Genomic DNA, 26135 nt, shown 5'->3' with positions numbered 1-26135 from the left:
TTTTAGTGTTGAGAAGGAAAATACATTTTTAAAATAAAGGTGTAAGTTTATGGAATAATCTTGACCATGAGATAAAATCAAAATCTCTTTCTGCATCTAAAAGAAATGTGAAAAGTCATTATGATCCATTTTACTCTGACACCCAATGTAGCGAAACAAGTCGTCTTGTTTATCGATGAAGTTGCTCCTACCTGTGTGAGGTAGCCGTATAACGGGCCGTGTTTCCCTACAGCGCCGACGTTCAGCCGCCCGTCATGGAGGACGGAGCCAAACCCAGAGGCCTCCTGACCACCGAACTCTGATGAAGTCACTCCGCTTCCAGACTGTTTCCCCACAAACTGTGGCAGCTTCACGTTTCACATGAACTACAATCACTTTCACCATAGGATGAATTCTTTTTTTTTTTTTTTTTTTTTTGCAAACGTGCAGCATTATCATCTCAACCGCATGTGATTGTTTTTGTTTTTTTAGGAGGGGGTTGATCTGCCTGCCACTTAACTGAATCCATCCAAGCTGATCAGATCTCCTCTAGTGGCGTCAGTATCTTCAAGTTGTGTTTGTGAAGGTGGAGCTAAAACCTGAAAACAAAAGAGACACAAAGTGTTGGATACTTAAAGTTTTCATTGTAGCCGTGGCGTTTGGGACCGCTGGATCTCTGAGCTGCTCCAGGACGCCGACCTGAACCTCGAAAGTCCACTTTTGAGTTTCTCTAGCACTGGATACGAAAGCTTCACTGGATTTTCTTTGCAACACTGGACTTTTCAAAGAAAGTTGGTTTTATAAATATGTTTTTCTGTGTTTTTGTTTTGTTTTAAAATGCCCATTCCAGGATGTTTCAGTGGTGTAGAAAATAGCTCTGCATCTTTTTTTTTTTTTGATCCAGTTTAGTAAGCTTCTTCATAACCACTAATATTAAGTTTTATTTTATTGTTTTTAATTAAAGTTTCTTCCCCTTCTTTTTAATCTGCATTTTTCACACATCAGACACGCTTCTTTTAGCTTCTAAATCGGGCATCGAAATGCCAAAAGCGAAAGCTGTTGACAAGCTGTGACGACGGGACTGCGTGGACTCGACCTCTGTCTTAACATGTTGTAGCTTCTCTCATGCCTTATATAAAATGAATGTATTCGACACGTGTGATCTAAGAATGCTGGAAATGCCGCAGTTCAAGCATGTTTGTGTCTGACGCCGTTTAAATCCACAAAAGCTGAAATAGTCTATTAAGGAGAAACAAAGTGTGAAATTTCTTAAGGCTGGTTTTGTAAACAGCGAACGTTGGACTGTTGGAGTCACAAGGTTCTGGGGGTGTAGCGGTACATAAATCAGAGCTCTTAGGTTTTTGGTTGGACTGCAAAAAAATAATATATATTTGCTTCTTAGAAACGACTGTCTTGCAAACAAAGAGAGAACAAATTACCATAGATTAGCAACAAGGCATCATCGTACTGCTAAATTTCTAAAATACAAAGATACACTTTCTTTAAAAATCCAGTTTGAATTAAATGCTAAAAGGTCATGCCTTAAGTTAAAACCTCATAAACTAACAGGGTTCGTACCTCATCTCGGAAAGTGTAACATTTGCTTTTTTGTGTGTGTCTAGATAAGTATGGATTAAACATTTTTTCCATACTTCATTCCTTTTTATTATCTAAGGATTTAGATTTTATGCATCACAACTTGAGTAATTTTTCAAACTCATTGGACATTTTGCTTTCTGAGAATTCACGAATACAAAATAACTTAAAAGGTCAAATTGGGTTAATTTTGTTGCTTCTTTTGCCGATAAGGGTTTTAAAATGGCCTTGTGGTTCATTAAATGGCTCTCATAACATTTAGTTGCCAAAGAAAGTACTAAAACTATTACTTTATTAATATTTACAAAAAGAATAAACATAACTTCACCTTAGAGAATATCCTTTTAGTATAAAAGAATCATATTCTGATTTTTAAGGTCTAATCTCTCTGGGTTGTGAAAAAAAGATTAATCCAACAAAAAATAGTGATTTAGCCCTTTACCTCACTGCTGAATTAATGGCCAACTTTAGTTTAAGTTGCTTCTTGAGTTCAACAATAAACATAGTATCAAACCCCAAAAAGTAAATTTCTGCTCAAAAAATCCTTTGAGAAATTAGAGCCTGGAAAAATGCAGATGTTTTTTTTAATTGATGTGTAGGAACCTTGATGGATATCTCTGTTTTTACAAATATCCAACAAATTGTTCTTAAGACTTATTTCTGCAAAAGAAAACTGTTATGGCTGGTTTATTAACGTATGGCAAGCCATTTTCTCTCTTAATCAGAAACAAACCTCCCTTACTTACCACTTTTTAGATTCTCCTTAAATTAAAATTAAATTAAATTTCTTGCCATGAAACAGGTTTAATGCCCCACAAAGTAAATGCACAATTATCATATGACTTGCCATATTTCCAACACTTCTCACTGCTGCAGTACACAAAACATTACGTCTGCTTTTTACCAAGAGAAAGCAGTTTTGTGTTTAGTCATTCTTGCATTGGTTTGGTGTGGTTTGCTTTAGATACTGGCCAGATCTCCTGACTTTCTGTTTTTGCATTTAAAGCAATAAAAATAACTGGCTGCACCCGTTTCTACCTGAAAGCGGAGGTCACCTGTAACTGACTGATCCTTCCATATGCCATGTATTTCATGTACCGCTACACCCTGCAAAGTATTGACACCGACTCTATATTTTTTCCTTTTTTACTTTAGTATCTCACTCCAGTGATGTATAGTAATTATCCAGACAATAAAACAGACAAATGTTTTATATTGTTTTACTCTAGCAGGTGTAGATAATTTATACTCGGCAAATGTTCAAACTTTGTGTTATCTAAGAAATGTCGTAGCAAATGGTTATGGCTGTAGATATAAAGTCGAATCATATAAAGTATATATATTTTTTGAAACTACCTATACAGTACAGTTACTACAGATCTTTGACCTCTTGGTGTTTCTAACTAAAAAGTAGTAGCAGACGTACAAAACTGGAAAAACGACTCGTGACGTCTCAAATGCTACAAACCCTCTGTTCACTATTGGATCATGACTCAGTAAAACCTTGCTACAGTAGAAACCGACTGTCGCTCATTCTTTTATGATGCAATCACCACCGTGCTTCACACTTGTGACATTTGAAAGCAGTTCCTCTTCATGCTTTTTTAACCAGTTGACCATGTAGGTGTACCCTCATTTTATGGGGTTGTGCACATCTTTAAAAAATGTCTTGACTTTAACCGTCAAGTGAAGTCTGAAATGAATTGTTTAACTTTTTTTCCACATTTTGAGATTGGAGAGTTTTCAGATAGTATTGGTTCTTCTGTTTCTGAAAAATATGAACATATTTCTTTTTGCTTGGTGATTTTGAAAAATGGTGGTTTTCTAGTTGCAATTTTTACACTTTTGACCTCCAGCCAACTTTATATCGATTTTAAATTGAGGCCAGGTAATTTTATTTATATTGCACATTTTCAGCAACAAGGCAATTCAAAGTGAGTAAGGTGCCTCAAATTCCAAGCAAAACTGCGTGTATATAAATAAACAGGGAATGACTTTAAGGATAAAACACAAAAATGTGTAACTGTATAATGATCTAACAGATCTGTTTTGTACCTACCGTTTTATGTCGTTAATCTGATTCATGTTGCATGTTGGCCTTGCTGCCACTAGATGGCACTGCAACTCAATATTTTACACTTTGTGAGGACGGTTACTTTTATTAGTTTGTGCTGTTAATTATCTTTAGAAAATGTCCACAAATGGAAGAAAATGTGTGTTTTATGCCAAAATCATGAGAATTCCAACATTACGTTGAGGATTCAATTAACAGCTTACTGTACTAAAACGTTAAGCTGTAAAAGCTTTTAAAACATGTCTATATGGTTATAATGTAGACATTTAAACGGAATCATTAAGTTATGTTTCTAAAAATACATTTTGTTTTTGAACCTTTATGAAACAGGTAGGAGTTTAAAACATGCAGTACTTATTTTCAACTCTAGGAGGTAGTGTAGCTCCTGGATTAACCAGACGATCTCAGAATAAGCCGTTTTACAGTACAGGGAATTTGTTTCTGTGCCAGTCATCAAACTTTAAACATTTACGTTTTTAGCTGAGATTGCAGCTAATTTCTCTTCTTGGATTTCTGACTTTATTGAGTATGTAAATCAGTCTTGCTTTATTATTTTCTATTCTATTTGTAGAACTTTACAGCACAACTCCAACCCATTGTGCCAACGTGTAATATGTAAAACAGTCTTAACACCCTAGTAGTCATTATGATGGTCTCCCTGATGAGAATGATGTATTTTTGAGTAGTTTGTAAATCTTATTTTGACAAATCCATCCTCAAACCCTATCCCAAGAGGAGAAATTTATTTTCGAGTTTTAGGTTTTTGGTAAACATTTTTAAATTAAAGTGAGTAAAAGGAAATATTAGAAAATCTTTGTAACAAACAGCACAGTCTTTACTGGGACTTTACTTTTTATCGACTGGCCCAAGTTCCAGAGTGGAGCATAGCTGGATGATTATGAGGCAGCAGAACGTCCCGCAGCTCAATAAGTCAACCAGGACTGCTCCCCTCAGCAGATGGGCTGCCTCCCTTCCACCTTCCAGATGAATAATTGATTTTAGACACAGACCTTATGCCAGGTCACAATCGCTCAAGCATGATCAGAATTTTGGCAAAAACGTGGGCAAAACTGGTGGCGACACCTAGCAGAAATCTGTTATCTCCAAAAATGTTAATATGCTAAAGAAATCAGCACTGTGGGTTTTAACTATGTGACTAATTTTCTAGCTGTATTATTTTAGCAAGTTTATATTAAGTGAAGGGGGGTGAGAGGGAGCATATTATCATAAACAATAATTCTCCTGTAATTTTGATTATTTGATTTCTTGTTTCTTACAAAGCAGACTTCAAGCTCTACAAATGTTGCAGGGGATCTGAACTCCTGAAAAGTGGCTCTGGAGTTTTAGCTCAGCGTAGCCACTATTATTCAATTTAGATGTTCAAAAATGGTGCCGAACCTCTAGGTGCACTTATTCTTGATGACAATGAACATTTAATCACCTGAAAAGAAAAGCAACTGATACCAATGCTAACATTTCTGCCTATGGTGTTAGCTTACAATTTAGACAACTCTGAAAGATGGCGTTGTACGTTAAGCATTTGAAAATGGTGAAATCCTTGAGACACTTCTACAAACACTTATAGCTGCCTATTAATTTAGAAAACAGATCTGCAGTGAATCTTTGGTTTTGAATTGCCTCATGCATCCCAGTCCTGCAGATTAAACGAGATCAACACTACACCTTTCTAGTTTAAAACACACATGTAGAAAAACCTGCATGCTGTTCTGATAAAGTCAAAGAAAAATAAATATTTAATGCTAAATGTCTCAACATTCAGTAGGTCTGTTGACTTATTGTGTTAAGAAACTGCCGGGGTGAAATACGTTGTTCCTCTACATAACGAGCAAAATCAAATGCTCTGTAATTTTCCATTACTGGCTAAAATAAATGTTTACATTCTGCATGAAGTCCACGGATGCTAATGAGAGAACGCATCTGTTTCTGTAGCAGATTTTAAAAAATAGAACAGAGCTTGATTAGATTCGATACATATGCACATAGAAGAGCTGAATTTCCTGCTCCTTTTTAGTGATTTTTTTCTTTTTTCAGAGACTTTCTGCATCCAGATGTTCTACTATATCCACAGGTAAACTCTGTAAACGGGGAGGAAAAAACAGACACAAACGTGATTCCTTGTGCATTATTGCAATAATGACTATTGTGTTGTTTGGAGACAGCTTTGTGAGATTTGGCATTTTCAAAATGAGCTTGCACATCTTCCTTTTCAAAGCAGGTTTTCATCCTTTGTGTTTGTGTCTCCGGTCAGTGTGGGGAAGGCATTCATATTCACAGTGAGATGATAAAGACGTGAGTACTGAGTAGTAATTGATTCCTAAAGGGCTGCATTGTGCCAGAGAGTGTGTGCCGTCTGCATGTGTGAGTCTGTCAGGTGAGACGTTGATGTGCCAGATTCAGTGAAAAGCCTCATTATCCACACAAGAACTGAATCGCACCAAACAGGCTTTAATTAGCAGTTTTTATGTCAACACTTTGTGTCTCTTTAGGAAAATATTAGTATTTATCTGTCATGTGTTGAGTGTTATTTGTTAAAGGGATGCTTTGAGTACTTTGCAGTGGGGCTCCACAAAGTCCTATTCGGTATTCAGTATCTTACCCAAAGCAAAGTTTGGAGAGATGGAGAGAGATTTTTGGAAAATCAAAAGAAATCAGCCAAGTACAGTACCAGTACCAAGTACAGCCATTACAAAGAATCTGATCTTAATCCTACAGAAAAGATTTTGGAAGAGCTCAAAAGATATTTTCACAAAAGAAAAGTCCACCTACAAAACTGACTCATTTACACCAATCTTCTTGGAGGAATTGGCCAAAATTCCAGCAAACTAGTGTGAGAAGTTTTCATAAGGACACTTAAAATGTTTAACCCAAATTTAAACAGCAAGTTCTTCAAAAAACAACAAAAAAAAGAATACATAATACGCAAACTAACTTATTTGAAGAAAGTTTAAAAAATATTCTTCTTGAAATCAGGAAATGTAAAAAAAAATATTTAGAGTTAGGCAAATATCTGGTTTTTACAGGAGACAGTGGTGGTTGCTTGTTGTCAGTGAGCCAGGTTTATTGTCTGGCCACCATGAAGGCTGACAGGCGATCCAGAGGGGATTCACGCGCTGTGATGTGTGTGTGCGCGTGTGTGTGTGTGTGTGTTTTCTTTTTTTCAAAACCTGAAAGATTTTCTGTGGGTAAAACAAGAGTCAAAGTAAAACATACTGAGTTTTAGGGTTGTGTGTAGGCAAGAAAGAGAGGCAGAGAGAGGGTTTCTGGGAACAGACAGCTTGACAGAGCTCCTTTGAGGAGGTTGTTCTGTGTGTTATCTTCCGGAGCCAAACCGGTAGTCCCAGGCATTTCAAGTGCCAGAGAGACCACACACTGACCTATCAAGGCACACAAGAGCATACACACTTGGTGCAACATCTGCAGCAGTGTCCACACACACATTTTCAAAAAATGCTGGGATAAAATGTTCAAATAGCAGCAGGCTCTCAGTACATTTTAATGGTCAAAATATTGGACAAATGTCAAGCAGTACCAAATAATGAGGACCTGTTTACCTCATATTGGCCCTTGTTAGGGAATTTTCTTAAAACTACAAACAGAACTGAATACATTCAGAACATTAGCGTTCTCAACTCAAACAGGTGCGTGACAGAGTGTCAGAAATAATGGTGGATTTTTGAATTTAAAGTGGCCCAAATGCACGTTGTTTGCAGAAGCGACTCTTCAGCAACTCAGCTAATAGGCAGAAACAAGAAACATTTGAAACTCTGTGCTGGTGGTTTTGTTTTGTTGTTCTGCTCCCAAAAAGTTTGGTAATGAATCTAGCAATTGGTCTTTCTAAAGTGGCAGAAACACACTTTGTGTATTTAAAAATGAGTTAAGCAATTGATTCTTTTGGGGGGTTTTTTATATAGGTTTCTGAAAATGTGTGCTCTACTGCAATTACAACAGTTGTTGAGTTAGATCCTCTTAACTAGACACAGAGGACACGCTGATATCCATCCTAATGTAACAAATAATCTTTGTTTTCCACCTGATAATATGGTAGACTTTGTTCGATTGGGGACCAAAATTGCAACATTTGTTACATGTCGCTTTCACCATGCATTGTGTCAAATGATCCAAGATAATTGAAAAACCTGCTCACCCCTCGCCTGCTGTGGCGCCAAGAACTACTGAAGGAAATGACACGAAAACCTCAGAAGACTTGAGCGTAACTTCTTGATTCATTTCTAATATATTGATTCATACTAGAAGCATCTCAAAGGTTCCCAAACAAGCTGTTTGGGAACTGTTTGTTCAGTTCCCAAACACTGAACAAACAGAGCTGACTCCACATCAAACCTCTTTCCACCTGAACCACACTTATTGCTTCTGGGATTACACTGCCCTCTTGTGTAAAATAATCTAACTACCAAATAAAATCATCACTGAATGACTGAATAGAAAATACTGTTTGGCTGTGTAACGTAACAATATTTATAGATATATAATTATTAATGTCTAATTAGCATGTCTCACTAATATCAAACACTGCAAAATGATAAAAACAAAGACTGAGTCACATTGTATGGCTGAAACGTCCTCTTATTGTGCATCAGGAATGATATGATTAATAATTTAACACTTAATTAAGTCTTTACATCTTTACTCAGGTGGAAAAATATCACAGATTGAGACATTTCCTGCCAGCATGCTGGCATTTGTGATCCCTTTTTATGAATCTGAATGTCCTCACCCACAGGGGCCATTGTGATTGTCTTATTGTTCAGCTATCTATCCCCAGCACCGTCTCAGTCCGTCCCTTGTGGCTCGCTGCACCCCTGGTTGGCATGAACGCATCTGTCACACCAAACATTGTTTCCATAACAACCATCACTGAAAAAGGGGACTGAAGTCTGTAGAGAGTTCAGGCTTCTTCAGAGTCGCTGTAAAACAGGGTTTTACTAATTCTTAACTTTAAATATCATCTACCGTGTGGCCCCTCTAGTGTAGATCATCACCTTAATGCAATTTTAAAACCTGGATATTTTATGACAGAAAGAGGAACTTCTATGTTGGGACGAGTCCGAACAAAATTCCCCATAATCCTTCTCTCTGTTACAGCAGCCTGACTGAATAACCAACATGTTTTTGTATAAAAATACAGTTTCCTTTCAAACAACTTCTTACACTTTGTGCTCATCATCTCTGACTTTGTTTTTAAACACCTCACTGACACTGAAAATGACTTCCTGTTGTAACAACTTCTGCACTGAAGAGTGTTGTGTTACCAACTGGGTATGATGCAGTCATTAATAATTTTTTTTGTTATTGATCGGGGCCATCAGGTTGAAAATGGTTATATTCTGGTCACCAAATATTTATTTACAAACTGTAACTACCACGTAATAACAAAGTAGAAACTGTAAATACATAATATTTGTAAATTCTGAAAATGTTGTCCCGGAGTTGTTGTTCCATTACAACTATGGTGATAGTGCAAAAAAGATGCCATTTTCTTTATATACCATCAAACAACAAAGTGTGTTCAGTCAGAGGCTCCCTCAGATGGACTGTAAGGCAGACTGCTACAGGAGATTCTTCTGTCCACAGCTGGTAACAGGACCCCATAATTATTAGACCGCTTGATAACAAGGAAATTATTTCAAAATGTCTACATTTTCAACCAGTGACCACAAATGAAGGTGATGCCCAATGAAAGGGGAAGCTGGATCATTGATGTTAGGAGAGTGTAAATAGGTCAGCAGCTTGAATTTGTCTGTAATAAATAAGGGTTATTATTGCAATACATTTTAGAAATGTGAAAATGTCACCATTTAAAAGCAGTTTGTCTTTTCTTCTCAGAAACCAGTTGTGTAAATGCACAAACGCAGTATTATTAAGCTTATATTTTTTTACACAAAATAAATACTTAGCAGTCCACACATTTTTATGATTATTATAATAATGAATACACTCAATGGTAGTGTACAAAGAAAAGAAGAGCAGACGTTAATAATGATTATAGTGGTTTAGATAAAGACAGTCTGATGGTGAATGACTCAGTTTTCAGCTTCGTCTTTGTGCCTCTCTGTGCTTTGATGGCTGAGCACAGAGGATGGAGTCGATGAGTTTGCTTGTTTTTGAACGCAGAGTTGTTGTCCTTGCCGAGTGTTTGTTTTTATGTTCAGATGCCCCAGTTAAAACTTGCCGCTTTGTTCTTCAAGCTAATATTAGTCTAAAATCGACACTCGTACAAACAGATTTTACATATGCAAATATTAGACCATGCATACATAATGAGGGAGTTGGTTGACTCACTGCAGCCAATAAGAATGATACAAAAAAAATGAATTTAATGAAAAATCTGACATGATTAGTTTGGAGACTGAGGAATTTGACACAACCCCAAAATGTTCAAGAGTTGTGAACACTTTTGCAGAAAGAAGATGAAACCTACAAAATCTCTCATTTCCCATTGTTAATAACAGCAGTAAAGGCCAGTTCCAGACTTGTCTTGACCAAAACATGGCCAGTTTAAAATGCTTTTGAACCTTTGAGGACTGTTTACTCTTCCCTTTCACTGATTTCTGTTTAATGTGCTCTGATGACTCTTTTATCACAAGGCTGAGCCGATTCTCAGCTACCACAGCAGACACCAAAACACCACAAAGCACGAAGACAAACAAGATTTCTGCTCCATGCTGGCATTTTTAATTTACACGAACTGTGGCTGAGATGGGCCAGCCGTAAAAAGGAACACTGAAATTGTCAAAAGTGAGTAATCTTTTTAATTTAGTCGGTATGTGCGTAATGATGAGGAACACACTGAATAGGGCTGAATCAGAAGCATAAAAAATTATCTTATTAGAAAAAGAGCCAATGTGAGAACACTCTTGAGCTTTACACGACCCCCAACATCATGATTCATATTTCAGTGACATTAACAACGACCTCTACTGCATTCACATCATCAAGACATGCATAATAGAGCTTAATGTACCACTATGAAAATGAACGATACCTGCTATGTCACAGATAACCGAGAAAAATTAAATCAAAGTCATGGTGATAACGCAAAATCTGAATCATAGCAAAGATAAAACTGGTTCTAGAGTTGCCTACACCTGCTCTTCAGTGTAAGTGTTTATCTCTAGCGGTCTTTGGGTGAAAAGCCGTGTATACATCTTGAACTTTAGCCTTGTAGCAAGAAGGTTCTGGGTTAGATCCAAGCCTAGATGAGTCCAAAATTGTCAGCAACGTTAATCAATAACAATATGTATCGCAGTACACACATGAGCAATCTCAATAGATAATATGTCTGATAGAATATTCAATAATTTCACTGAACTGTGATCCAGAACCGTACAGCATTCTGGGGGATGTAGGAAGAGGAAAGGCTTTAGGCTCACTCAGGTTGGTGGCAACTAATAGACCCTTTTCACATGACGTCACACAACCTCCGTTTTGGCTCGAAGCTGTGTATCCTTAGTTCCGGTGTACATAGTAAGTAACGATAAAGTTGTCTATTTCATATATATGTAAAATGGACACATATCTATATATATATATATATATATATATATATATATATATATATATCTATATAGAGACATATATATAGAAAGAGAGATTTAGATATTTATATATATATGTATATATCTGACAGCATATGTTGATCAGACAGAACACCGGAGCATGGAGTTTACACAGTCTCTAAAACATTTGCCTAAAATAAGATTTGAAGATAGATCACGATTTGCAAACCAATTTTCTCTGACAACAAAATCTAAATTAGACAAAGGCTAGAAATTCTTCACCGAACAAAACCTGTTTGGTATTTTTGTTTTGCGTAACCGTTAGCTTAGCATTAGTGAATTTTGTTAGCTAGCTAACTACGTGACATAACTGTTCCTTAACCAGAACTTTTTACTGTTTTTGAACTATAACGTTTTAGGCTCTAATCTGGATGAGATTCTTAAATTATAGACTGGAGTTGCCACTCATCCCATAAAATAGGGGTTTGTTTGTTATAAGCAGAGATGTCCGGTGCCGCCGCTGCTTTGTAATGCCTTCCTCTAATCGGACCACTTTTTCCGGTAACGAATAATCTAACGAGCTCGTATTTCAAATCCAGTAATCAGATTAAAGTTATTTTTATGTCCTTTATTTTCCATTAATACAGAAAATGAACCTCTAAACGTTACATCACTGACAGGCGGCGGTGTATGTTTCCCAACTGTGGCTAAAGCTGCTGCTAGCTGGTTTACTCATGATCGGAGGCTGGTTGGAGAATGGTAAATTGACAATGACTAATAACGGTTATCTAACACGTAAACACTGTTTTATAAAATACAGAAAGTGAACCTCTAAACGTTACAGCACTGACAGAGAGTATATTTTTTCCTAAATGTGGCTAAAGCTGCTGCTAGGTGGTTTACTCTCCGATCGGAGGCTGCTTATTTTATACACAGTTAGAGAATGGTGATTTTACAATAATTAATAACAGCTATCTAACACTTAAATGCTGTTGTTATTAAACTTACCTTTTATTATATCCTTAAGATTATGAGAATGCAGGAATTTTTCAGCTTGGTTCCCAAGGCAAAATCACACCGGAAGTAAAGATACCCAGGTTTGAGTTATGGCGGCCATTGTCTGACGTCACTGTGAAAAGGGTCTATTCCCTCGCTCTTGGGTTACCTAGCAACAATCTGCAGAGTATCTTACTAGCTCACTCACTCTTGGGTTACCTAGCAACAATTTGTTGAGTAACTTGAGCAGGAGCAGTTTAAGATTTTTCCATACTGCCTCATAACTACTTAGAAATGAACAACAACATTGCAGAGTGAAAACTGTGAATAAAACAGGTTATTTCACTAGTTTGGTAATATTTCAGATATGGAAAACTGGAAACTAATCAAAAATTATTGATATCGACTGATACAAAATGCTTGTATTGTGAAACGTTTTTCAGCCTTATCGCTCAGCTCTATGTAAGACTAAACATTGAAAAATCACAGTTTAAAAGGATTTCTACATCAGAGAATGAAAAAATATTAAAAATGAACATGAAGGAAATCATAAAAAAATAACCCACCACAGAAACACAACCTATCCAAACTGAATACCATTTGCATCAAAAATAAATGTAAAAAAACAAACAAAAAAACTACTAAGCATATGCAGGATCCCTCAGGGGCTAGACATAAAACTTATGTAAAACTCCATGATTTAAATGCAAAACTAATTATTTCAATTAATTTTAACATGATTGTCTTTTCAGAGGTTGAACTGTCCTGAACTTTTTTTTTTTTTATCAATGTCCTTGGATGTCTTTCCCTTTGATTATTGCACTCGCAGAGCCTTTTGTTAAGTTATAACAAATGGATTTTGTATTCCCTCTGGACTTTGGTCTGCATCAGTGTTTATTTATTGCTGTACTACAAGAAGCATTTGCTCAAACTAAGCTGTGAGTTAGCAATGACTGTAGCTCAACGGGCCTTTAGTTTGCCTTATTGGGTAAAAAAGTCTTTATTTTTGGTGTCTAACATTGCTGCCTCAAGATCTGGACACCAAAAAATTCCTCCTGAACGAAAATTAAGGTCCAGATTTCAGCTTGGATTGAACATTTTTACATCTGTGACACAGTATGATATATTCTTTCTCATTCAAGGTGAAACTAAGTTGTTCTTTAATGAGACTGACATTAAATTTGAGATGCTTCACTAACCTCTTTTATCGTCCTGCGCCCTGAACAGTCATTCCCTCGCACGCATGTCATCCACCTATTCATGAGGTCAGGGTTATGGTCTGTGGTAAGCTAAGCAGTTCACAGAATAATATCAATTCTCCATGGGAAACTAATGAGTGGTGGACATGCCCACTGGCCACAGAGGACACATTTTATTCCATCACACTGGGCGTCTGTTAGACTGTGTGTTGTGTCTGTCTGAATGTTTAGAGCTTTTCGCTCAATGCTCCGCCATATGGCCACTGTTCCGGGAATTTTTAGGAAACTCCTAACACTCTGTGCCCACACATGGCCCACTCATGCTAGGTCAAGATTGGAAAACAATGCCAGCGAATGGAGATGAATAGAGTGGATAGAAAAGCTGGTTTTAAAAGAGCAATTTGTCTTGAAAGGAACCAAAGAGCACAGGACACACAGAAAGAAGCAGATTTGGTGATAAAGTCTGAAGCTGTAAATTGCAAAATCAGCCAAGGCAGGAAGGAGACAGTAACAGTAAAGATACAGATGGAAAAACAACACCGAAGAGGAAAAGAAAAATGGTTCATTTGCTAAAAGAATATAGAGAAAGAGAAGGCGGGTAAAATTGGGAAAACTGAAAAGAAAGAGGAAGGACTTGAAAAGAGAAAAAGAAGTAAAAGAGGGGAAACGGAGAGAGAGAAAGTGAAGAGGCCAGGTGCTGTGGCAGAGCAGATGGAGAGATAAAAAGGGGGAGGGAGAGAAAGAATGATGGCAAAGTGGAAAAAACAGAGCAGAGAAGTTAATGTCTCAAACATTGTGTGATGGGGCGTGTCTGTTTCAATGCCAGGCAACTTTTCCACACACTCTTTTAAAGACCCGTTTTTATCTTTTTGTTTTTTGGAGTGCTGGAGGGATTTATTTCTGCAGGCTTTTTCTTTGTCTCAGTCTTCCTCTCTGGGATTCAGTTTAGTAACTTGGCAAACATGATTCTACATTAAGAAACACACCCTAAGCTGCAGCTTTCACATTGGGCAGTCAAATAACATTAAAGGAAAACAATTCAGCATTTTAACATGAATCAACAGATCAGTGTCAATGTCTATATCTTTGACTGTTGAATAAGAAACTGTTTGCTTTCTCAAAAAGAATCAAGGAATGTTTAAACATTTTGTATTTGTCACAGGCCTTTAGCAGTCTAGCAAAACAAGGTAGGCCTCTTTACTAGGACAACACCATAATAAAACATTTTGTAGCAGTCTAGCAAAATAAACTAGTTCTTTTTGTTATGACAACAGCAATATCATTTTGAAATGTTTCAGTGAACATTAGCTAACTCACCACACATTATGTGGCGTTAGAAGTTAGCAAAAGAGTTTAGAGCTACAGGAATGTCATTATAAAATGTCTTATATCTAGATTAAAGGTCATGCTAGCATGCGCCTTATCCTTCTTAGTGGACTGTTAGCTAGGAGCAAAGTTGTTACTGTAGGTGACATATTGACAAAATTTCTTTGTTATGTTGGAGTTCTAGGCCATAACTAGACAAGACATTATATGATCATAAATGCCATTTAAAATTAAGTCTACATTTGAGCAGTTTATTCTGTTTTGACTTGTATATTTGGCCTAATTTAGTCATTGCCATTTATCTACATTTCACAATGATTGAAAACCATTTCTTTTAGGATGAATATGTTAGAAACCCAGGGCTTTTTTCTCATAATCTGTCAGGTGACAATACTTATGATGAAAATACAATGTCATTTTGTGAAGATGTGTAAAGTCTGGAAAAGTAACAAGAAAAAGAAATCTGCTTATTTTAATACTTAGTTAATGGTAAAATCGTATTCCACATTTTCCTGATGTCATGTTAAAAGGGTATGTAATGAGGTTGGATATTGATTATAAATTATGATTTAATATCAAAATATTATGCTGTTGTCACATTGTTTCCTATTTTGCTATGTATGTTGTCGTATTGATGAACATTTTTTTACGTGGGGCTAAAAGAACTAAATGGTGTTTTTTGTCACATTACATGCATTAGATATCTTGAATATTTTAATAATATGGCAAAAAGGATTTATGTAAAATGCACAGTAACAATATAAGTACAAACTAAACAACAAACACCAAAGGAACACCATATCCCATGACTATTTATGTGTTATGTATCAGTAAACAAAAAGCATAATATAAATGCATTATAATAATATCTATTATGTGTTGAAAAAGAACACTAAAAGCAAATATATTAGAAATGAACAAATGAACAAAACAATACAACTTGACAAGAGGGTAAAGGATACACTATCATGCAAAATACGATATTGCAGGTTGCATTTCAGGGATGTGTTATCAATACATTTTGAACTTTTATTTTTTGAGTAAATTATGGTACAAATGTACAAAGGTTTGATGTTCTTCACATTTTCTCTGTATATTCATTCGCAAAGTCTCACAAGTGCCACACTGAAGTCTTGGAGACGGCTTGCCATCACAGAAAGCTGGGTGGAAATGGCAAGGCCAATCTCTCTTCTTTTCTGTCACAGAGTCACTGGAGCAGCACAGACATAAACATAATAATCCCTTTGAGCTCCATGGGGGGACAGGATACCCATATTTGGAAGCGAGGAGAAAGGGAGGCGTGGTGGGCCCTACAGAGCCGCGATAGGAAACTTGACATGGCGGAACGGGTGAATTATATCGGAAAGGCTGAGAACAGTTGAGCATCCAGACTGTTGGAGTGGGGTGATTGTCTGTCTGAGGTTGGTTTACTTGCACTCTCTCATACTCACACACCAATATGGTTGTCTTGCTTCTTTTTGTTTCCCCTGTTCTTCATGTCGTTACTTTCTATGATTTTTTTTTCAAACTCATCTGTCATTCATGGCAACTTTTACATCCTTTATTCCTTCTTAATGAGTGACCTCCCTTCATTGTACATAGGCTTAGATTTCAACCCATCTGTAGAACTGAAGAAGCCTTTTGTAGAGATGAAATGTCTTCAAGAAACAACAGAAGAAGTCTAGTTGCCTTTTATTCACACACTTAGGATTCTCTTCTTTCTTTCAGTTGTCCCATTGCATCAACTTAGATGTGTCACACTTATTTGCCTTTTGTATAATGTCTCGTATTTACCAAATGTTTTAAATTTCTCAAGAAAAATTGCAATTATTGGACCTGCTTATGGAAGATGTCATAGTAACTGCAGGGTCAGAGATATAATAAGACCCTGGCAGCCTGAAAATAGAAATGTTGAGTACATTTGTCTCTGTAGCAATTGCAACTAAGACCATTTTCCTTGAAAGTGATCTATAAAATATGTTATTTGTTGTAATGTTACAACTGATGAAGAACAGCAAAGATAACTCTTGATTTGATTGCTCTTTTTATCAATGTGGTCTCAGCCAATTGTAAAATCCAATCATATGATAACTCCACTTGTCCTCTGTTTTCATACCAATAAACCCCACAAAAATTTATTTGGGGTCAGCATGATTCTTTTTACATGAAAAATGTGATTGGAGAACCAAAAAACAGGGAAAAGCACATTATACAAAGGAGTAATGAATGTAACAAAGGCATTCAGATGTCTGGAGATCATGCAGTTATCTGTGACAGAGGAGAGTTACACTAGTAGATTCTTGGTAATCTAACTTCTTAGACAGCAATGTCTCTCCAATAGTCTGCATCCAAAATGTCTACAGAAACTAATTGATGTACAGGTTGAAACAGGCAGCATTCCCCAACTCTTTCATTAATGCCAGTACGAGTAGTATATTCAACAGTAATTAGAGGCGTTGCTGCAGAGACTATGTTAAGATCTGGCCCAGCTTGGGAAAGGGGCAGAATTTCAACAGATTCCTAATGCCCTCAGCAATCAGCATCCACAACAACTCTTTGAAGAACAGTGGTTATTATGACATTTAATTTCCCGTTGGGATTAATAAAGGATTTTTGAATCTGAATTAGTCTAGTAAAAATCAGCCCCTTGTGCTCTTTGCTTTGTACAGAGAGTCTGGACCCTCGGATATTGAGGAACATGGACTCAGTTGAATTTATAAACGACTGGGTTTGATTTTACCCAATCACCAACGTTTGGTCTTGAGGGCCATAGTTCAGGATTTTTGGTCCTTCCTGTAGACTTTCAGTTTACTGGAAATTGCGTGTACTGCAAACAACTCTGCTATGACATATTATCTAGCAATAAAATGTCATATACATTCCTCTTGCGTCAACTTTATATTTGGAAGCCTAGCCAACACGGACTGAATGACTTTGTTCACTTCCTCCACTGCCAAACTACAACCACAGGCAGACTACAATTCAAAAATAGCACAGAAGCTCAACGTCATCGTTCCTCTTTCTGCTCCCTCATTGGCCCGGTTGAAATTCAACCAGATCACTGTGAGAAATCCCAGATAGGAGACTGAAGGGAGATGAGAATCAAACAAAATTGCGTAGGAAGGCAATGCCCAGGCCAAATTTGGCAATCCAAAAAGGCGAGAGGATGGCCTTTACCTGACTGCATTGTGTCAAGTGTAAGGTGTGGCACAGAGAAGGTTATGGTGTGGGGGCTGTTTGTAACAAGCTGGGTTTGCCCTTAGTTGCAGTGTGCAGCATTTATTGCTTCAGTATACCAAGACAGTTTGGTCAATTTCAGGCTCCTAGATGTGTGGGAACAATTTTATGATGGTTACTTCATGCTGTAACTTGAGTCCTTACCATGCACAAAACAAGTTCCATAAAGACATGGACGAATGAGTTAGGCGTGGAAACATACGACCGCCCTCACACAGTGTTGACCTCAAGCTGACAGAACACAGTTCACTCAATTACAGAAGAGACCAGAGCCAGGTCGCATCAGTGTCTCACCTCACAAATACTTCTCTGAAAGAATGGTTGAATGTTCCTTTAAACACTGTCCTAAACCTTGCTGAAAACGCTCCAAGAAAAGTTTAAGCTGTCATATTTGTTCAGGGTGGGCCAAAATCACATAAAATCCTGTGGATTAATGTCACTCAATTCCATGTGTCTGAGGGAATATAATGTAGCAGCTCCAGTCAATCATCAACGGCTCTAACGCAGATGGTTATAGTGAATACACAAATATTTTCACAGACTCACTTTTTACTAAACGCCTAATGAACACACAGCCCTGGATTGGCCTTTAAGCACCACATCTGTCATGCACACACACACACACTTGCACACCATCATTATACTTTCAATCCCTCTTCCTCATTAGCGCTCTCTTCCCATACATCTATGTTTCTGCTTACTTTTCTTTTTCACATCCATCTCTCCCCTTCCTCCATCTCTAAAGAACACCTTTCCTTCACCCTCCCTCCCCCCTTTGAATACTTTCCAGCATGGATTCCTCTCTGTCTCAGTATGTCCAATAGCATCTCCATCTCCCTTTGTCTGTCCTCCCACCACCTACTCAGGGCGTCATCCTCTGTTGTAAATCTTGTTCCCCGTCCTCTGAGGCTGATGCTGCCTGCAGCTCAGTGCAGAGTGATAGATTGTACAATATTGAGCCTCTGTAAAAGTTGCGACTGAGATCTAGGGTTCTCATAAGAGAAGGGCCGCCATTGCCTGTAGGGAGTGAATCACGGAGAGGAGAGGAAGAGGACAGATGTGTACGAAAGCAAATATGAAGAAAACACGAGAAAGATGAAGAATTTATTGAGCAAAAGCAAGGGCAGCTGGCAGAAATAAAACACGCTGGTGACTCTTATCATGAATAATTTAGGTTCCTTGACAAATGAAAATAAACCTGGATAATTTATCTCTATGATGCAAAACCAATATAGCCGACACAGAATTCTGAAAACCTGAACAGAAAAATAAAAAGCAGTGTAAAATGACAATATTTTACTTTTAAATATATTTTTACAGAAAAGCTGGGAACAATTTCTTCAGGTTTTATGTTCATAGGATATTTTGCCTTTGCCAAATTGATAATAGACGAGAGAACCACTGGAGTTTTGATGTTTATGCAAACTCTAGATAAAATTAAAATGATGGGGCCAAACACAAATATGGTGGGACACCAGTCTGACTGTGTGAGACAAAAGGGAACCTTAAATCCATCAAATAAATTATATATATCATTGGAAGAAAAATAAAGAATCTTGAGCAAATAGAGAACTGCGTTTTTGGATAAAGATTTTTTTTTTTTACTGTCAAAAGAGCTGTAACTGCTGACAGCTGACATGGGGTTTTCTTTAAGAGGTGGAAAACATAAAGTTAGCTTGTTACATTTCTGTAAAATTTGAAGACTATAGTCGGAATCAAACAAGACTTGATTGTTTTGGAATGGAGTCACTTGGATTGGACTGGATTGTGTTTCCATTACAAATGTTTGCAAAACTTTAATAACAAAAAATGAGAAAACAAAAAAACAAAAACAACAACAAAAAACACTTTTTGCAATTGCAATGTGTCCATTAAATAAGAAATGCAATTAAAATCACACATGAACAAGCCTATTCATGTGAGAAATCACTAAAAATCAGTTAACACCAGAATCTCTGCAACCTTCAACTGAACCAAACTTGACATAGAAATTACATCACAAAGGGTGTTGTTGTATTAAAACATTGAGAAATGTGCACATGAAATATGGATAACCAAAGGATTGTGATGCAAAGCCACCCAAGAGTTTTTTGGAACAGTCGAATGTTGTGGACTGCAGATAGTGTCATTGCTTTCAGATCCATCACACACAGATGTGTCCCTGACATGGGCTACAACTTTTGCATGTTTTTTTTTTTTAATTAAGACACTCTGGAAAAAGAGAGTTCAAACGCAGTAAAAGATGTGTCATGTTGCTCAGAGGTTCAAATACCATCCTTTTACATTTACAAATGAAATTTCTGTTTTTACCAGTTAGCAGCATTGGAAATTTGCAGGCTTTGCATGTGCATTGTAGCCTCAGGTGGTATATTTGTTGGATGTTCCTCCTCTAATTATATTCAGGTGCAACATAATGAGCCAACAATACTCCAGGTAGAGAATGGCACTTATGGACTCCATGTTGTAATTAAAACGACTTTCTGTTTTCATTACCCATCAGTCCCATTTTCTTTTTGCTATTAAGATAAAGCAAGATTTTGGCATTTTGACAGCTTCTTTTTATTCCTGCAGAGCACAACTCCTCTGTGAAATGTCTTGCTATGCTTTTGCTGCAACGGCTTTGGCTGTGACTCACTTTGTTGTTGTGTGTTGCTGGTTTTTGAGCGTACAGTGGGTTTATCAAAACTTTCCCACTGAAAACATCTACCTGCTGAGCTGTAGGCAGGACGTAAGTTATGTATTAGGGCCAAACTGGCGGGGTTCCAGTGTTTAAATCAGAACAAGCTTTTTATTTACAGCTGAACACTGGGGTTCCTCAAGTCTGAACAGTTGTTGCAGAAAATCACCAGCTGTCATTCACTACACGCTGAGAGGAGACCAGAAAAGGACACACAAAGGCACACGTATTAAAGCGAGCATGAAAGCGTACAAAATGCATTATTTGTCACACACACAAGGACACATCACGCTGTGCAGAAGGTGTTCGGGGTAAGTAACCTTCTCTTAACTCAGCAGGAAACAGAGGAACCTTGCCTACTATTGCTGACTCTATTCACTTTAGCAGGTTGATGGATGATTCAAGCCAGTCTGGTGCTGAGTACAAGCAGTGTATCAATTACTTAACTCTGTAAATACTGTGTGAAATATGTTGGAGGTTTTTCTTTTTATGAATATTTCTGGCTTAGTCAGAAATATTCTGACAAACGAAAGCCATTGGTTTACAATTTATACTAATTCTTCATTGCAGTCTTGAAAATACAGCATATTAGTATTTTTAATACAGTATTAAGTAGCACTATTAAATCGTTTTTGAACTAAAAATGCATGTTTTTGTTTTTGGCTTGAAGCGGTCATGATTTAGTTTAGACAAATCACACAAGTGCTTCAGTGAGGTTGGAAGTTTGGTATATTGCTGTATTTATCAGTTCTTCGTAAAATGTTGGACGTTTGTGATTATTGATGGATGTTACAAAAATGTTGTTTACTTGATTTGTCCACCTACTTTAATCTCACAATAATTTGTGGTTGTAAATATTTCATTGTGAATTTTTTTTTGGAATGAGATTATATGAGCAAAATATTTTGTATCTCATTGATTTGAACTTCATTGGATTTATATGCAAGTCTGACTATATGGATTAGATCCTGCTAAAACAAATTTGATGTGATTGGACCTGATGGTCTTTGAGACTGGTACAAGAGTTCCTTTAGCCTTATGTAAATAAAAAAAATAACCAACACTCCAAAAATATTTTTAGGTTTTAATTAGGGCAAGAACAGGACGCGTTTCAGCAACATGCCGTCATCAACTTATTACAGGTCAGATAAACAATGTGGCATTGAAGCCAATCAGAGACTCTGAAACATTAAACCTACTGTAAATGAAACGTTAAGGAAGAAATTGAATAATTTATCCATAGATTTTCTTATTTATTTATGTGCATTTTTTGTGAAAATCCTTTGGAGATTAAAGAATAAAGGTATTTATTCTGACTTGTTTAGTTTGACTTTGGTCTTTCCTCACTTCAATAATTAGTCATTGTATGCTTACAATGGCCAGAAACAAAGAGAAAAAAACATGTTCACACACATATTTAATGACCAAGCTATTTGTAAATACAGCTGGAATAACAGCACAACCTTTCCATTATGTATTTTTTAAATGAACACGTCGAAATACACACACACTCTTAAAGGGAGTCATCTGTCACTCTCCATCAGGTGATGAATAATGCACCAATCTGTCACCAATCCAATAAGCACATCGCCCTGAGCTGCTTGTAAATGCACAGCATGGAGAAACCAAAAAAACACACCCAGACACACAAAGAAAACCACACAAGTAAGTACAAACAACCTTGCTGCACAAGCACAGACAAAACACCACTTACAGTACACCAAGGCACGCTCTGAACAGTGATTGATGCTTCTGAGCTTTGTTCACATTTTTAACCATGGGGGCATTATAAGAAAATAATTGATAGTGGCCATACATCCCTTGCAGGTATAGAAAACACACACACACACTGATGCACAGGAAAACAGTGGCATTATTCCAACCTTTATGCATGATGGCAGATCTGCTCTCATACATCATTGCTTATTTTTTCTTCAGTTTGGATATGTGTCATTTTTTTCATTAAAAAACATCACAGAACTCCACAAGCCTCTTTTTTCATTTGGAAAGAATGAAGTGAAATGAAACAATGGGAACAAAGGCAGCTATTACTGCAAATTCTCGCTGTCAGGTAGGAATAGTAATTTCATGGCTTGTATGCAAATTGTCTGAAATACCTTTAGGAGTTCATTAGGAACACATTTTAAGTAATTACCATTACTTAATGACACAAAGTGAGAATAAAAAATGTCTATTCAGACAAATGAGGACAGTTTTAAATCCCTTCATCACCTTCTGGCACCTTTTTTTGTTCAGTAGCGGGAAGTTTTTGGGCTACAATGGTTCTGCAATCTGTCTTTGATGCTATCTCTGAATTTAATGAGAATGTCTGATTTTTACTGTTCGAGTTACTGGTTGGGATTTCAGAAAGGTCAGTCGTCTGGTTTTTATACCCTTCACTACAACCCAACACAAAAACTGCTTCACCAGATATTGTGGAGTATTTCCTACTTGTCAAGACTTTATGGGGAAATTCAAGAATTACTATTCAAAGAATAGTAATTCCTTGAATAGTAACTATAGGAATGAGTAACAAAAATAGGGTTAGAAAAAAATGGATTTACAGCATGGAAGAAATGGTTAAGGTTCCAATATCTGGGTTACTATTAGTTTCCTGGCCAATATTTATATAAGTGGACTAAATGAGAAGGATATAGCCTGCAAAATAAGACCCAGATGGGACTGTCTGCATGTTACATAATTCAATGCCTTTAGAGAGTTGTAGCCGGTCAACTCTTGGTAAAAGCACGACCCATATGTTGCTAAATTTGTTTAAAGAGGATCTGTTGTGTAAAACTCACATCTTGCATGTTTCTGTACTTCCATCTGAGTTTCTACTGCTTCTAAAATAAGTCAGTGTTCTTTGGTGTCTGGAAAATAAATTGTTTCAGAAACCTCTGGAATGTAACGTCACAAATCAGCTGGCACTGCCCTTCACCCAGCAACCCCAGCCAAGCCCAACCTGTCACCAAGCAACTCTGGTTTTGCCACTGTATTCACTTTACAATGGCTGCTGAAAAACAGAAGAATATTGCTGATGACTTACCATCCAGTTGGCTGTGCCGGAGGCTTTACTTCTGCTTTTCAAAGATGTATGGTTGTAGAATTGCACATCTGTTTTCAGCCATTTTCATGTGCTAGTATAAACATTAAGTTGAGTGGCGTGGATTTAAAGTGACAAGACGCTCTAAAATTGCTCATTCTGAAGGAGCTCAAAATTGGCAGAACTGAGCAGACCATCTAAGACCTACTTAGCATACAACTGGTTTACTGATTTGGATTGTGTTCTGTCAACCCACATAAGTCCGATGGAAATCAGAGACCATTGTGAGCCAAGCCACTGTTAGCCCACACGTAGGGTGAGCAAATGTGGCCTACCTACACATGTTGACTGAATAATGGTATGTCACGTAATCATTCTTTTCTTCCACTTGGCTGAATTAGGATCACAGAAATAAGTTTAGGATGAAAGGAATCCTAGACATTCCCTTACTCAAGGGATCTTCTTTAGTTATTCACGAAAGATCCCCAGGCAATCCTGAGCCTGAAGGGATGTACAGTCCTTCCAGCAAGTATTGGATCTGCCCTGGGGTTTCCTCCAAGCTAGACATAGCCAGGAAATCTCCAAAGGAAGATGCACAGGAAGCTTCCTGTTCAGACGGCCGATCCATCTGTCCCTCGCCATCAGATGGAAGGTGCTCATTTCTAACTTGCGATCATTTGTTGTTAGTAAAGACTGCGTCAGCTTAAAAGCCCATGTTGGGAACAATAAAAGCTGTGTATATTCCAGATCCAGGGGACTTTGCCAAGATTTAGGATAAATCCCACATTGTAGAGTAACCTCAAGCTCTGTATTTTAAGTGTCCCCTTTCCCTCTAACTTGAATTTATTAGAAGTAGTCTATGAAAACAGAGAAATTACTTTTAAAGTCCCGATTTGCCACTTCTTGTCAAACTGTGACTTTTACTTTGAGTAAAAGTCACATATTTATTTAATCACAATACATCATCAAAGAAAGATCAATAGACACCAGATGTAATGGAAAACAAAGTATGCGAAACTAGATAATGCAAAGAAGATTTTCTTAAAGGAAAAATCACTTTTATGGCTTTATGAGCTCAGAGAAGCCTTGCTTCTTTAGATATACAATTGCTAAAATATGGCACAATTTCATTTTTTTTTTACATTCTTTGTCTGTGAGACTTCAGTCTCTCAGCCATTTCAAAAAGGCATAATTTTGTGCTTTCTCCACTGATGACTGGCTTTCTGTGAGTCTCTCCATGCTATGTATAAATCTGACATTGTTCTAGGTTTGGCAATGAACAGATTGTTGTTTGCTCATGGACATTTCATTTAAAGTCTTGTCCTCTGACATACACCCAAATAGGCCAATGAGTAAATATAGAAGTAGTCAAGTTGTAAAACCATCCCAAGGACCATTGAAAGATGTTGGATTAATCACCAGAGATCAGGTGGATGGTTAAACCAAAGAGTTACAGTATTTTTAATTGTTGCAGAAAACACTACAAAAATATTTCCTTTTTCTATTGCAGAATCTTATGTTCCTACTTTTTGTTGATTCATTGGAAATACAAATGTAAAAAATGAATCTAATGGCTTTTAAAGAGAACGCAATAGGGAAAAATAAAGGAAATATTTCCCAGTGAATCAGGTACTGCTGTCTGCCCTGGTCCTGTTATTCTGCTCTCTTTGGATCCTACGTTTCCCTCTCTGTTCTACTGGTGGATGTTCACAGCCACTCTCGTCACCATACTGGTAAGGATCAATGTAATCAGCTGGTCTTTCTGGTGCAAACAATGTGAGCGTGGGGTTGCCAAGCAACAGCAAAAAGAAAGAGGTAACACTGTGGCACAAACACGATCCCCTAGTTCGTACTGAGATGACACAGCTCAAGAAAATAGTCACAGATTTTTCTTTTTTAGTTAGATATATAACAGATATTATCAAATATAGAGAAAATGTATTTTCACTTATTAGGATGGTGTCCCATTGAATCGTATTATACCAACCAGTGCTGTAATAATCAGCTCGCACTGATTGGACTTGAACACTAGCACAGTGAAGCTTTCAAGTAATGTCAGTGAAATAAACCATACTCCAAACTCAGTCTTTCTCACATTTTAGACCCAATCAAGAAACAATACAAATGTAGACAATTTAAACAAATTATGTTAATATTAACAAATATAAATGAATCAAGATTATACAATGGCGTTATATACAGAAAAAAGAATATTTCTACCCAAAACTCAGACATTTAGAAACTAATCTCAGAAATTGTCTAGAAAGACTTTGAGTTTCAGTCAAGAATTTATTAGAAAAAACTAAAAAAAAATAGATTAATCTCAGAAATGTTCTAGAAAATTGTTTTTTTACAAGCCATGTTTCCCTTGTTATAAGTGAAATAATCTGCCAGTGAAACTATACCTTTCCTCAATGCTACAGAAATATTAACTTAAAAGAAGCTTCTAATTTGTACAGAAAAGATATGT

General features: G+C 36.9%; 1 protein-coding gene across 6 annotated transcripts in view; it reads left to right on the top strand.

The window, feature by feature from the left end:
• The window catches only part of epb41l5 (erythrocyte membrane protein band 4.1 like 5), a 33730-nt gene extending 30636 nt beyond the window's left edge, over positions 1-3094 (top strand). For all 6 annotated transcript variants that reach the window (XM_088002298.1, XM_088002304.1, XM_088002303.1 and 3 more), the window contains exon 26: positions 233-3094. In XM_088002298.1, coding sequence (XP_087858424.1) covers positions 233-302 — 70 coding nt within the window. In that variant the 3' untranslated portion in view covers positions 303-3094. The remainder of the gene's footprint in view (positions 1-232) is intronic.
• Positions 3095-26135: the final 23041 nt, after the last annotated feature.

The sequence above is a fragment of the Poecilia mexicana genome, unplaced genomic scaffold (genome assembly GCF_051168715.1).
Source record: "Poecilia mexicana isolate PSO_F unplaced genomic scaffold, ASM5116871v1 scaffold_2, whole genome shotgun sequence".
NCBI classification, from domain to species: Eukaryota; Metazoa; Chordata; class Actinopteri; order Cyprinodontiformes; family Poeciliidae; genus Poecilia; species Poecilia mexicana.
Note: the sequence above shows the minus strand (reverse complement) of the source record. Positions and strands in the feature narration are given on the sequence as shown.